Source organism: Vicia villosa, unplaced genomic scaffold (assembly GCF_029867415.1).
Source record: "Vicia villosa cultivar HV-30 ecotype Madison, WI unplaced genomic scaffold, Vvil1.0 ctg.000358F_1_1, whole genome shotgun sequence".
NCBI classification, from domain to species: Eukaryota; Viridiplantae; Streptophyta; class Magnoliopsida; order Fabales; family Fabaceae; genus Vicia; species Vicia villosa.
Genome location: NW_026705161.1, coordinates 212,043 through 224,642, shown reverse-complemented (window position 1 = coordinate 224,642; position 12,600 = coordinate 212,043). Strand labels below are relative to the sequence as shown.

At 31.4% G+C, this 12,600-nt stretch overlaps 1 protein-coding gene across 1 annotated transcript; it reads right to left on the bottom strand.

Annotated features, from left to right (window-relative positions):
• Positions 1-5,665: 5,665 nt before the first annotated feature.
• On the bottom strand, positions 5,666-8,719 carry LOC131627319 (uncharacterized). Its single transcript, XM_058898156.1, has 3 exons — positions 8,179-8,719; positions 6,844-7,011; positions 5,666-6,167 (listed from the first exon to the last, which is right to left on the bottom strand). The coding sequence occupies exons 1-3, from the start codon at positions 8,647-8,649 to the stop codon at positions 5,961-5,963; spliced, it is 846 nt and encodes a 281-aa protein (XP_058754139.1). The 5' UTR covers positions 8,650-8,719; the 3' UTR covers positions 5,666-5,960.
• Positions 8,720-12,600: the final 3,881 nt, after the last annotated feature.

Genomic DNA, 12,600 nt, shown 5'->3' with positions numbered 1-12,600 from the left:
TGAATTCAATCTTCTTGAAGCAGTTGTTTTTTAGGGGAGGGGGCTCGGTGTCTACTTATCGTTATGTTGTTGGGATCTTGGAGCCTATGTATATTTTACCACGACCCTGGTGAGTGCTAAAATTTATGTATGAATATAAATGGTTGATATATTGTAGAAGTTGGTGATACGACCTCCATGCATATTAACACGGTCTCCAAGTCACTTCTCGTATACTCTTTATCCATTACAAGTTTCATTTAAAAAATTCTACAAACAAATTAAAAAATACAATGAAATTGTTCAAAGTCATCTTTACTAAATTATTTATATTAACTATAGTTCAATATGTTTGTAACCCTCTACATATTCCGACATTCAATTTAATCTTCAAAAACTTTTTCTTAGAATAATGGTTCCTCTATACATTTTTGTCTCTAATTTTAGTTCAAACTATTAACAAAACTGACATAGCGTGCCACGTGATAATTTAATATGACCAGACTCATACATATGTGACAGTGATATAATGGAAAAGATGTTGATGTGGTATGTCACATAGCAAGCTTTATCCATCTTAAGGATTATTATTAATTACCAATATACAAAAGGATAGTTCAATTGCCAATAAAAAAAACTAATCAATAATGTGAACGACGATCAAATTAGAGACCAAATTTTAATTTTATTAAAAAATTTCAATGATCTTCATCACTTCCCACTCGTGTCTTCTTCAAACTCAAAAAACTTCATCATCACCATTACTTAAGAACAATAAATAATAACTCAACAACAACAACAATAAACCAAATTTAAAAGTGAAGTGTTGCGGGTTCGAATCAGTATTCCTACAATCAAATGTCTCTATATAACTACCATATGAGTTAGCTTAACGAGACTACTTCAATTTTCTATTTTTTATTATATGTTATTTTGACTTTTTAAAAATATTTAAAACATATAGATAATTTACTTTGATGAGAGATAAAAATCATAATAATTAAAAAAGATAAAGTAAAAAAATTTAATAAAAAATTAAAAGTATAATAAACAAATACATTAATAATTTTCCAATACTATAAAATGACTTATTATTTAATACAATTTCCCCTTAAATAATATATATAAAATAAAAAAATAGAAGAGGTAGTGATTAATAGTGTAAAAGAATAGACAAATAAATAAGAATAAAAAGTGTTGTAAAAACATGACCACCTATTCCATAATAAGCACCAAGACAACCTCCCCACAAATGTTGACCAACCAAACCAAATAAATTATGACGTTTTAGGCAACCTATATGGTCCCCATTTGGTCTCTTTTCAACGCTAATATATGATGAATTAAAGTGAAACAAACAAAAATCCATGACTTCATGGTACATCTTATAATAAAATAACAAAAGATTTATTTTATGAAGCCAATATATCTTCAATCAAAGTCTTCGCTCAGAAAATTCTTAATTTATACAGGGATAAGGAGCAAGACGACAATTATGCAATAAAAACCCTCCACGTGAAATCATATCAAACAACACCATAGGCTTTGAGAATGAGTGACCACTATGGACATAGGATTATAATGTTAAAATAAAATAAAGCATAAAAGCTGTAACGAAATGGAGCAGCTTTAAGGAGAATATTTGATGACGATATCCATATATATCTTCCAAAACCATATGCTAGTAATTAATTTAACAGCATATGCTTGTTCTTTGGGAAGAGAGGTTTAGGGTGACAAAATAAAGTGAGGTAAAATAATTTATGGGCTGTTTGTGTAGTAGGTGGAAGTGAAATAAGAAATGGGAGTTGCATCACGTGTTTAAATGACATCAAGTCGCCTAAAATATACAAGTATACTAACAAGAATTCTAAATTTTGTAAAGTTGTTTAGAATTGCATCTACTCCAAACAGTCAATTATTCAATTGTATCATGACACTTTCTTAATTTTTATTAACTACTTCCTTTATTTATATATATATATATATATATATATATATATATATATATATATATATATATATATATATATATATATATATATATATATATATATATATATATATAAATAATATAAAATATGTGAAAGTAGTTAATAAGAATCGAAGGGAGTGTCATAAAACAATTGAATATTTATTTTAAACAACTTCACAAATTATTTTTTCTGTATACTCTACTTTCTTTTTTAAAGTGATGTTAACTAATCCTGCTTTATATATATATATATATATATATATATATATATATATATATATATATATATATATATGGTCGACCCTGGGCCAGGGCAACCAGCCCCACAGTCTAGGGCCTCAAAATAATTGTTTATGAGCTTAATAAAAACCATGAAATTTTTTATATAATTTGTAACGAAAAGTATACAAATATTACAGTTGAGCCCAGTGGAAGATGAGTATTAGTTTTAATCAAAGGGGAATGTGTTCAAATCTAGAACTGTAAATTGATATGCATCATACCTATCATACATACTTTTACTGTTATTATTTTTGTTTTATTTTCTAAAGGTAATCCTTCCTTTTTTTTTTTTCAAAAAAATATAACCTTATATTTTTTTTTGATAGGCAAATATAACCTTATTAATGTAGGTAGATAAATATTAATCTAATAAATAATTAAAACTTCACATCTTTCTCTAAAATAGAATGGTAAAGTGGTGATTTTCTCCTTTTTTTATTTCTCTGAAAAAAAGAGAAAAATAAAATTCAAAAATCAAAATTTAAGATGGATTATTCAATTTTTTTCTTTTTTTATTGGTAATTTCTTTTTTTTATTGTTTAATATTCAATTTGTATAAATTCTTTAAATTGAAATTTGTTTAGTTCGATGATGTTTGTTATAGCAAAAGTTATTTTGATATAAATTCTTCAAAAATAAAAAGTAATCGTAAAAATTTGTTTCAAAAAATGCTAGAAGAGGGATATTTTTTAAATAGCTAGAAGATATTTTGATAATATTTCTTGGGATATGACTTTTTTTTGTTGGTGATGATATTTAGAGAAATAAATAATGTTATTTTTTAAAAAAAAAAAAATTATATTATTAGGGTCCATTTTTATTATTCGTCCTGGGCCTCTAAAAAGTCAAGACCGGCTATATATATATATATATATATATATATATATATATATATATATATATATATATATATATATATATATATATATATATATATATATATATATATATATATATATATATATATATATCAATTTTTTAACAAAGTTAAATAATATTAGTTATAAAATATTATTTTTATTTCTCAATTGTCCCTTAATTTGATAAAATAAATTATCTTAAAGAATAACTAAAACAATGCAATTACTTTTTTATATTATTTTAAAAAATTAAAAGAGATTAAGATTTGCTTGGAGTAGTTGTAACTTGTAAGTTTTTATTTTAAAATCAAACTAAGTTGATTTTCAAAACAACTTATAATAATACTTAAAAAAAAATTCTATTTATTTTGAAATTATAATTATATTTAAAATCAATTTTTTTTAATTAAAAGATAGTGCAGTGGCGTGTAAAATAGTTTTACACTATCATCCAATACAAAGTCATCAATATGTCATGTCATTAAATTTTTTTTTAAATAAAAAAATTATTTAATTGAATATATAGTGATGATTGGTTGACAGAGTAAAAATATTTTTATATTGTTAGTGCATCAATTTTTTTTTTTATATAAAAACACACACAAATGCAACTGAGGCACAATAAGTTATCCATCAAGAAATGTGATTGCAAAGCATGGCTCATCATTCATCAATTTGTGTGTTTTTTTAAATTTTGAGAAGATTTATGCATTCAAGACAACAAAAGGAGACTTAAGGTATTCTAGATAATGCCTATGATGGTGTAGATAAAGTGAAGAAAGGGAAGCTCTGATATCTTAGAAGGCAATATGAGTTGCTTGGCATGAAAAATAAAGAATCCATTGAGAAATTTTTTTTACAAAATTGTAAACAACAGTCAATGCAATGAAGAACTATGGTGCTAAAGTTACTAATCAACACATTGTTATGACGATTGAATAGTCTAAGAATCTTTCAATAATGTCGGTCAATGAATTGCATAATTTCTTTGACGTTTACGAATAGAGAATCAAAGATATAATGCAAACCAAGGTTCAACAACAAGCTTTGTTTGCTCATGGTGATGTCAAAAATAGTGGTCACTGGAACAAGAATGGTAAAGGCAAGGGAAAGTGGAAAGGTGAGATGAACAAGGGTAAAGGAGAGTCTTCAAATGTTCACGACCACTGCAATGTTGATCATGATTAGGCTTAACAATCCAATAAAAGAAAGAACGACTCTTTCATAAAAAAAATGGTGGTTACATGAAGTTTGATAAAAGCATGGTTCATTGGTATAATTGTGAGAAATGAGGACACGTTGCCAATGATTTCAAAACTTGCAAATGATGAAAGAAGTGCGATAACAAGGCTTTATATGTTAAGTGTGAAAATTTTGATTCAATTTATATATTAATCATAGTCACCACAAATTCTCACAATGATGATTCGGATGTGTGGTATCTTGATACCGGTTACTCTAAACGCCTAAACGCCAATTTGGCCATCCAATTCTATTAGTATTTGATGATAAGTTCATAAACACAATCAAAAGTTATATTAGGGGAGAAGCAATATTTATTTAAGCTTATGTGTTTAGTACGTTCCGAACAAGGAGATTATGAGACATCGCATCGGAAGAATTGTTGTCGAGTAACAAGTCTAGTGTCAAACACTTAAGGATTGTTTGAATCTTTTATGTTACAAACATGTTCCAAATGAAAGAAGCAGGATGTTAGATGATAAAAGTGAGACATTTATCTTGATTGACTATGATTCTAGAGGAGCATACAAATTGTTTGATCCTCACCAACAAAAGATTGTCATCAATAAAGATGTCACTATAGATGAAAAAGCATGCTGAAATTGGGAGGAATACCATATAAGAGGGTCACATTTCAATCAGATAATGTGCATCAAGTTGTTAAGGATGAACCACCACCTAGAGATGAATCAAAGGCTGACAGAAAATCAGTATGAACAAGACTCTGTTTCGTAAGACTCAATGATCACGAGGTCCTTTCAGATAATGCAATCAGTGATAATGGAGAGTCGGTATATCTGGCTTTCATGGCAGACACCGAGCCAATAACTTGGTAGGAGGCCTTTGCATATTCACAGTAGAGATTAAAAGAGCAGGATGAAATCAATGCTATAGAGAGAAATAACACATGGCCATGGCCACTTGTTGAGATTCTTCCTCATAAGTCAATTAATTGGTGTATACATAAAAGGTACTGAAATCACAGATTTTGTTACTTGTCTCTATGTTGATGATGTTCCCATTACTAGAGGTAACATTGATATCATAGAGAAATTCCATATGTTCCCATTACTAGAGGTAACATTGAGAAATTCCATGAGACTCAAGGATGTGTTTGATATGGGTGATCTATGCAGACATCTCAAAAAACATTAATTGCACTAAATTCTCAATGTAAAATACTAGTACTATTTTATAACTAAAATATTTTAGCATTCTTATTTACTATATAAATCCACCCCGGTTATAGTAACAACAACCATCATTTCATTCATCTACCAGTACTGCATTCTTAAGTCAATCTTTTCAATGGGTGTGGTTATCCGTGTTGGTCAGCCAAACAATTCCAACTTAATGGATACCTGTGTTACAGACCTTTGCACTTACATAGCTTAAGTCCTACATTCAGAAGTATTTGGAACTGTTGCCAGTAGCAGAAAATAACAACTGGTACTTTATCAAGTGAGTATAAAGGGTTCAAAGTAAATAACAGTGTGGTCCAGTCCAGAACTTGAACATTATTTAGGAACAGAATATGGCCAACCTTGCAACTTTACAAAGTGAGAATCGACGCAATGAATTTGACTTGTAGTCATTTTTTCTATGATAATATTTACAAAACCTCATCCAAATTGATTTACATCCATGGTTCTGTCAGTAGCTTTCTGAGCTTCGCCTCTTACGGCTATAAGGTTCTTTTTTATCTCTTTACAAAGTCTACCCTCTATGAGCCCAACCGGCAACCACATCTTTGGCTTGACATCAACAATGTATGTAAGTGTCGTGCTAATCTCTCGTATTGGAGACTCGTCACTTCCACTGATGAACAACTGCAAAACCATCATTGTCTAGGAAGTTAGCACTGTATTGGCGTCAACCTTGTTGAATATATGGTTTCAAAATCTCACAAACTTGTGATCTTTCAAAGCAATGTCGATGGACATGTATTGAAAATTGAGGAAGGTTGTCTTTGTGATGAGTGAGACTCATGAGAGTCAAGCCAAAAGCAAGCAAGATCCCTTTTTGTCAATATTGGTCAATAGTTTAAATTGCCAGTACTAAATTTGAGTTTCCAAGATATGATGGACATAGCCATTATCCATTCAAAATATTATGTCAATTTTCAAAACTAAGACCATGTTTGATTTAAGAAACAGCTTTCCTAGTTTTCTACTATAGTAAGTATATTTATTTTCCCTATTTTTGCTATTACTAGTATAAAAGCTACACATTTTTTCATCTTTTCCAAGACCAGCATAGGAAGTAGTGGAAATAATGGAAAACTGATTTTATGATTTTATACAAAATTTGGAAAATAGAAAACAAATAAAATGAAGGTATCAATTTTAAAGAAAAACAAACAAAGTTTTCTCAAACCAATTCAGTCCTAAATATTCAACATTTGAAAAATACAAGTAGGAAAGTAACTAATTCACACAAGTATGCATGATTTTTATGCTGGATCCAGAAGAATTCTAACAAGAAAGGAAGAAACAAAATTCCTACCTGTGAAATAGACCATTTTCCTTCAAATAGTTGAAAATCCCCTTCAATCATCTTGAAGTCTATGTCCCGCTTCATACCAGATGGAAGAGTCACCAATTCTTTCTCGAAACAATCTATAACTCCTTTGGCATCAAATTTTAGCCCAAATGCCAAGCTCTGCTCTCCAATCTGTTCAGATGATAATGGGTCAGCAAATAAATGTATTTCAAACCAAATTCATGATCAAGAAAAAACATAGAAAAGACACCAGTTTGTAGTTAAGGGGGAAATAAAACCATGCTGTGAAGAAAGTAAATTAGACACAACCATACTTGGACATGCTATGATCTAACTCCTTATACAATTTGACTTTAACCTAATATTAAAACTAAGCATAACATGACCGACACAGTTTGAAAGTAAAACGATGCTTCAGCTGATGCTTCTTGCAAAGTGCTGTCAAATATGGATTGTGGGAAGTAGAAGTTTGTTTGAATTTCGCTACAAAACAGTGCTAGGTTGTTGCTATTTGACAATTTTGTATATTCAATAATGTATTGTAGACTATAATACAGACACTCCGACACAAACACAGACACTGGAACACGACACGACGCAATAGTGTATTCAATATTTTGTATTCAATAAGCCTTTTATTTATATTGGAAATTTCAATAGCAAGGGTAAGGCCTAAGGTCCATTAAAGAGAAGCAAAATCAAACTATAAATTCTAATCAATTCATTTCACTTGTTAGATGTAACCGGTGTATTTGGCAACTCCGTATTTAGAACTATACAGGTCCTTTGGTAACTTCTAATGATAGAGTTCACATAAAACGGCTCTGCTAAAGAAGGAGGAAGTTTCCTCCCTACTACTTTCATATTTGGAATCACCGTGAATTTGCTGAAATCAAGTTGGTAACATGATTTCACTCAAATTTCAACGTGTGTTTGATTCCCTAGTGATTTAATGGCACAGTGGGGGCAAATTAGAATCTTGCAATAGTAGCTTCTCTTCTATGTGTCTTGAGAAACAAGAAAATGAAATTCCACTAGAAAACCAAAAACCAACACAGAGTGTAGTTTTTTGGCATAATCACCTCGAGTTCGACAAAATAAGAGTAGCACCCAGCAAATCTACCAAACTTTCCAATTCAAACATGCAACTAAACTTATATACCTTATAAATATAATACAAGCCCTTGTAAGAGCTGTGTTGTGTCCAATAAAAATAATCTCTGAATCACTCCAATTCTCAAACTTTACCTCCCAATTTGAAAGTTATTAACAAAAAGTATTGGGAGACATAATTCCAAAAACATGCAACAAAACTTTAAGATCGAGGGAAGAAATAACCTGCAAAAGTCGAGCAAAATTGGGACTCTTTTGGATCAATTTACTAAGAGCAAGTCCAGGAATAAAATCCGCCAGCCTCTCATAATCAGTCAAAATATTCCAAACGGAATCAAGTGAAGCTTCAATTGAAATCCTAGACTCGATTCTGCGTGAATTCTTCTCAAGCTTGGTGACCTCTATGAAAACCCCATCCTCAACCAACGAATCTAACTCTTGAACTTTGTTATCCTCTGAGACCAACAAATTCTCGGAATCATCGTCGTCGAGAGTGATTGGGTTGTTGGATTTGGAAGCTGGATAGAAGGAAGGAGTGGTTTTGGAGGTGAAGGAGCGTGGTGTGGTGGAGAGGGTTTTGTTGAAATGAAAAGGGTGAGAGGATAAAAGGGTGGAGGAATGGGTGATGGGAATAATGGAAGTGTGTGATGGTTGAGGGAATAGGAAAGCTTCCGTGGAGAGTGGAATCGCGCGCATTGTTGTATTCTATTCTCTTTTGCTATATATTCTCCTCTCTTATTTAACTATATTTCTCATCATACCACACCATCTTGTAATTCTCGCCCACAGTTTAAAGTCCTCGGGTGGAAATTTCCACTGAAGAGAAAACTTACATAACTTCTCGGGGAATATTTTTTTGACTGCCATATTGTTTTCAGTAATCAAGACACTGGTATTTATTGTTGTTCAATTTATTGTTCTCAAAATCACCACAAACGATCGATGAAAATAATATGTTTGACTAACAATAATTAAGAAACAACCGAGGTCAACTCTTCATAGATATTTCATGCTTTTGAAATCTTTCCTTCACTATTCTCTTGTTTCATTTTCATACTCTCCAGTAGAATCATATATTTTTATTTGATGATAATGTAAAAAAAATTACATTGACAATGCATCTTCATTAAAGTCAAAAATAAAAAAGAATAAAGCTGAAATATAGTTTAATAATATATATAATAACACATGGATCCCTTGAAAGTTAACGGATACATGTAGTTGAAGAGAATCAACAGATACATGTAGTTGAAGTCACGTGTATGTGGAAGAGAGAGCTTCCACATGAGGGGGAGCATTGTGTAAGACTCAGTCAACGGATACATGTAGTTGAAGAGAATTAACAGATACATGTAGTTGAAGTCAAGTATATGTGGAAGAGAGAGCTTCCACATGAGGGGGAGCATTGTGTAAGACTCACACTTGAGGGGGAGTGTTGAGAATCAAGTGTGAGTGTGGATAATAGTCCCACATTGGAAATTCATGTGGTGACTTGAGAGCATATATAAGTGGGAGAACCCACTCACCTATTACCTTAAGGTTTTAGGTGGAGAAGTGGTGTGTTTCCCACAAAGGTGTGTTGCTCAAAGGAATATTCCGAAAATTATCAATGCTCCCGAACTCGACCCTCCCCCGATGTTGCGCTAACAATGGTATCAGAACCTTTGGTTCGAGAAAAGAGACCGGCTAAAACTTGTAGTTGAAAGCACTACTAGTTCAGCATCTTGATCACATAATTCCTCGAACAAGTCTTTGTTTGGAGTCATGTGCCAAGTGCAACCTGAATCCATAATCCACTCTCTTCTCGAGTCACTGCTTGAAACCACAAGAACATCAGATGATTCGAAATCATCTTGAACAATGGCTGCATTGCCATTATCCTTACCTCCACGATATTTCAGGCGTTCAGGGCACACCTTTCTTGTGTGACCCTCCTTCTTACAATGATAGCATCGAATGCCAGATGCTTCGCCACTGTAAGACTTCGACTGGCTTTTGCCCTTCTTCTTGTCAAACTTACCATCCTTTCGTAAGAGTTTTCCTTTAACGGCCAAACCTTCGCCAACAGTCGAAGGTTTATGCTCCTTTCGTTCGTTCAGGTCCTTTGAATATAGGGCTGATTGAACTTCTTCAAAGGTCAGGGGCTCCCTTCCGTACAGGAGAGTTTCTTTGAAGTGAGCATGTGATCGAGGTAAAGCGCACAATAGTAACAGCGCTTGATCTTCATCATCGATCTTTACATCAATATTTTCAAGATCAAGAATCAGCTTGCTGAACATATCCAACTGCTCAGCTAACACTTTATCTTCAACCATCTTGAATGAGTACAAAGCTTGCTTCAGGTAGAGTCGATTTACCAGTGATTTGGTCATATACAAACTTTCAAGTTTCGCCCATAACCCTGATGCCGTCGTCTCCTTTGACACCTGTCATAGAACCTTATCACCAAGGCTCAACAGAATTGCGCTGTGTGCTTTCTCGATCATAGTTGTCTTCTCCGCTGCTGTTAATTCAGCATTCATGGCTGCCTCTCCCTTCAACCCTTCCAAACAACCCTGCTGAACCAGTAGGGCTTTCATCTTCAAGCGCCACAGACCGAAATCATTCACTCCGGTGAATTTTTCAATCTCATACTTTGTTGAAGGCATCTTCTCCATGCTCACCGCACTAATTTGTTGTGAAAAACGATACCAATAACAAAGTATAATAAAAATTAGGGAAGAGAAGAAGAACACAAGAATTGGTTATAACTGCTATTCTTTTACTTTCTCTTAAAACAAGATTACAAGTTTACAAGAATAACAAATAACCTCTCTCACCCTTAATTAGGATTTGAAGCTTAGCAATGATGAGAGACTAGTATGCTATTTATAATAAAACCTAACATACTAACTAATGGACTTTTTCCACAAGGCTCATTACACAAGTCAACTTAATAAACAAGATAACTTAACAAATTAGAGTTTAAACACTAAAACCTAATTTAACATGCTAACAACCCTAGCATCTTCGACACAAGCATGTGAACAACCTTCGACTTCATGCTTAATCCTGTTGAACCAAGAAGCTACCCTTCGACCATACTAGAGTTCGATCCAATATCTCACACAAACATACAGTTTTATTCAAACATTTTTCACTCTCACTCTTTTTAATAATATATATATATATATATATATATATATATATATATATATATATATATATATATATATATATATATATATATGAGTTTAATGGATATACACCGACAGTGTAAAACAGTTTTACACTGTCATCCAATAGAAAACAACCAATTTGCCGTGTCATTAAAATTTTTTAAAGATAAAAGTGTGATGGAATTGGATACATGGTTGTGATTGGTTGACAATGTAAAACTATTTTACACTATAAATTATAAGAAAAATGATATATCACTAGAGATATGTTATTATGTTAATAATGCATGTTCTTTAGGGTGTGTTTGGTTCGAGGTAGATGGAGGGGAGGGGAGGGGAGGGGAGGGGATATTTCTAATTAAATGTGTTTGGTTCAAATTTTATGAGGGAAGGGGAGGGGAGGGGAGGGGAGCAAAACCCCTCCAAAACACACTTTTTGCGTTCCCCCAAATCGGGGGGATTTGGAGGGGAGGGGAGGGAATCTGAACCTTGATATTTTAAAACTTATTATAATTACTATAATATCCTCAGTTTTATTTTAATATTTCAAAATTATTCATTTTCTTTTGTATTACTACTCTCTTCTATGTGATTTTTCTCGATTGTTTCTATCAACTTATTATAATTACTCTCCACCTTCAAATTATTTTAAAATTTTTGTCCTTAATATAAATCATAATCATTGTACTTATTTGATTTTCTTTATAACTCTTTTATATTTTTTTATATTTTTTTAAATTTTGTTATGTATCTTATCATTTTTTTTATATCAAACTTTATATCTTTCATTTTAATTTTTTATTTATTTTATTAAAATATTTAAACCATTTATATTTAATAATAAATTATTTTATGTATTTGATGTGTTAAATAATTCATTACGATTTAAAAGTTGTTATCAACATATAGTTTAATTTGTTTTTGAACATTTTATTCGAATTAAGTGAACTCAATTTTTTAACATTATGTAGTAAATTATAACTTTAGTCACTCAATATTAGAAATTTTACTAACAAAAAATATGTATAAATTTTTCTCATTTGAATATTATATTGTATCACTTATATAAAATAATAAGGATAAAAATGTAAATTATTAATAAAACCCCTCCCCTCCCCTCCTGAACCAAACATATTTTTAATTAAAATCCCTCCCTTCCCCTCCCCTCCCCTCGTTTGAACCAAACACCTATCTGATTAAAAAAATCCCCTCACCTCCCCTCCCCTTCCCTCCCCTCCATTAAAATCCCTCCCCTCCCCTCCCCTCCCCCTCATTTGAACCAAACAGACCCTTAGTTAAGCTGAAATGAATTTTATTAAAAGAAATAAATAAAAATTAAAAAATTCTAATTTTATAAATGAAATTATAATTTTTTATAAGAAAAAAATTTCAAAGTCATTTTAAATCATTTATCGAAATATATTATTAAAAAACATTTATCTGGCAGAAAAAAAAAGACAAAATCACTTTATCCTTGAAGATAACACAG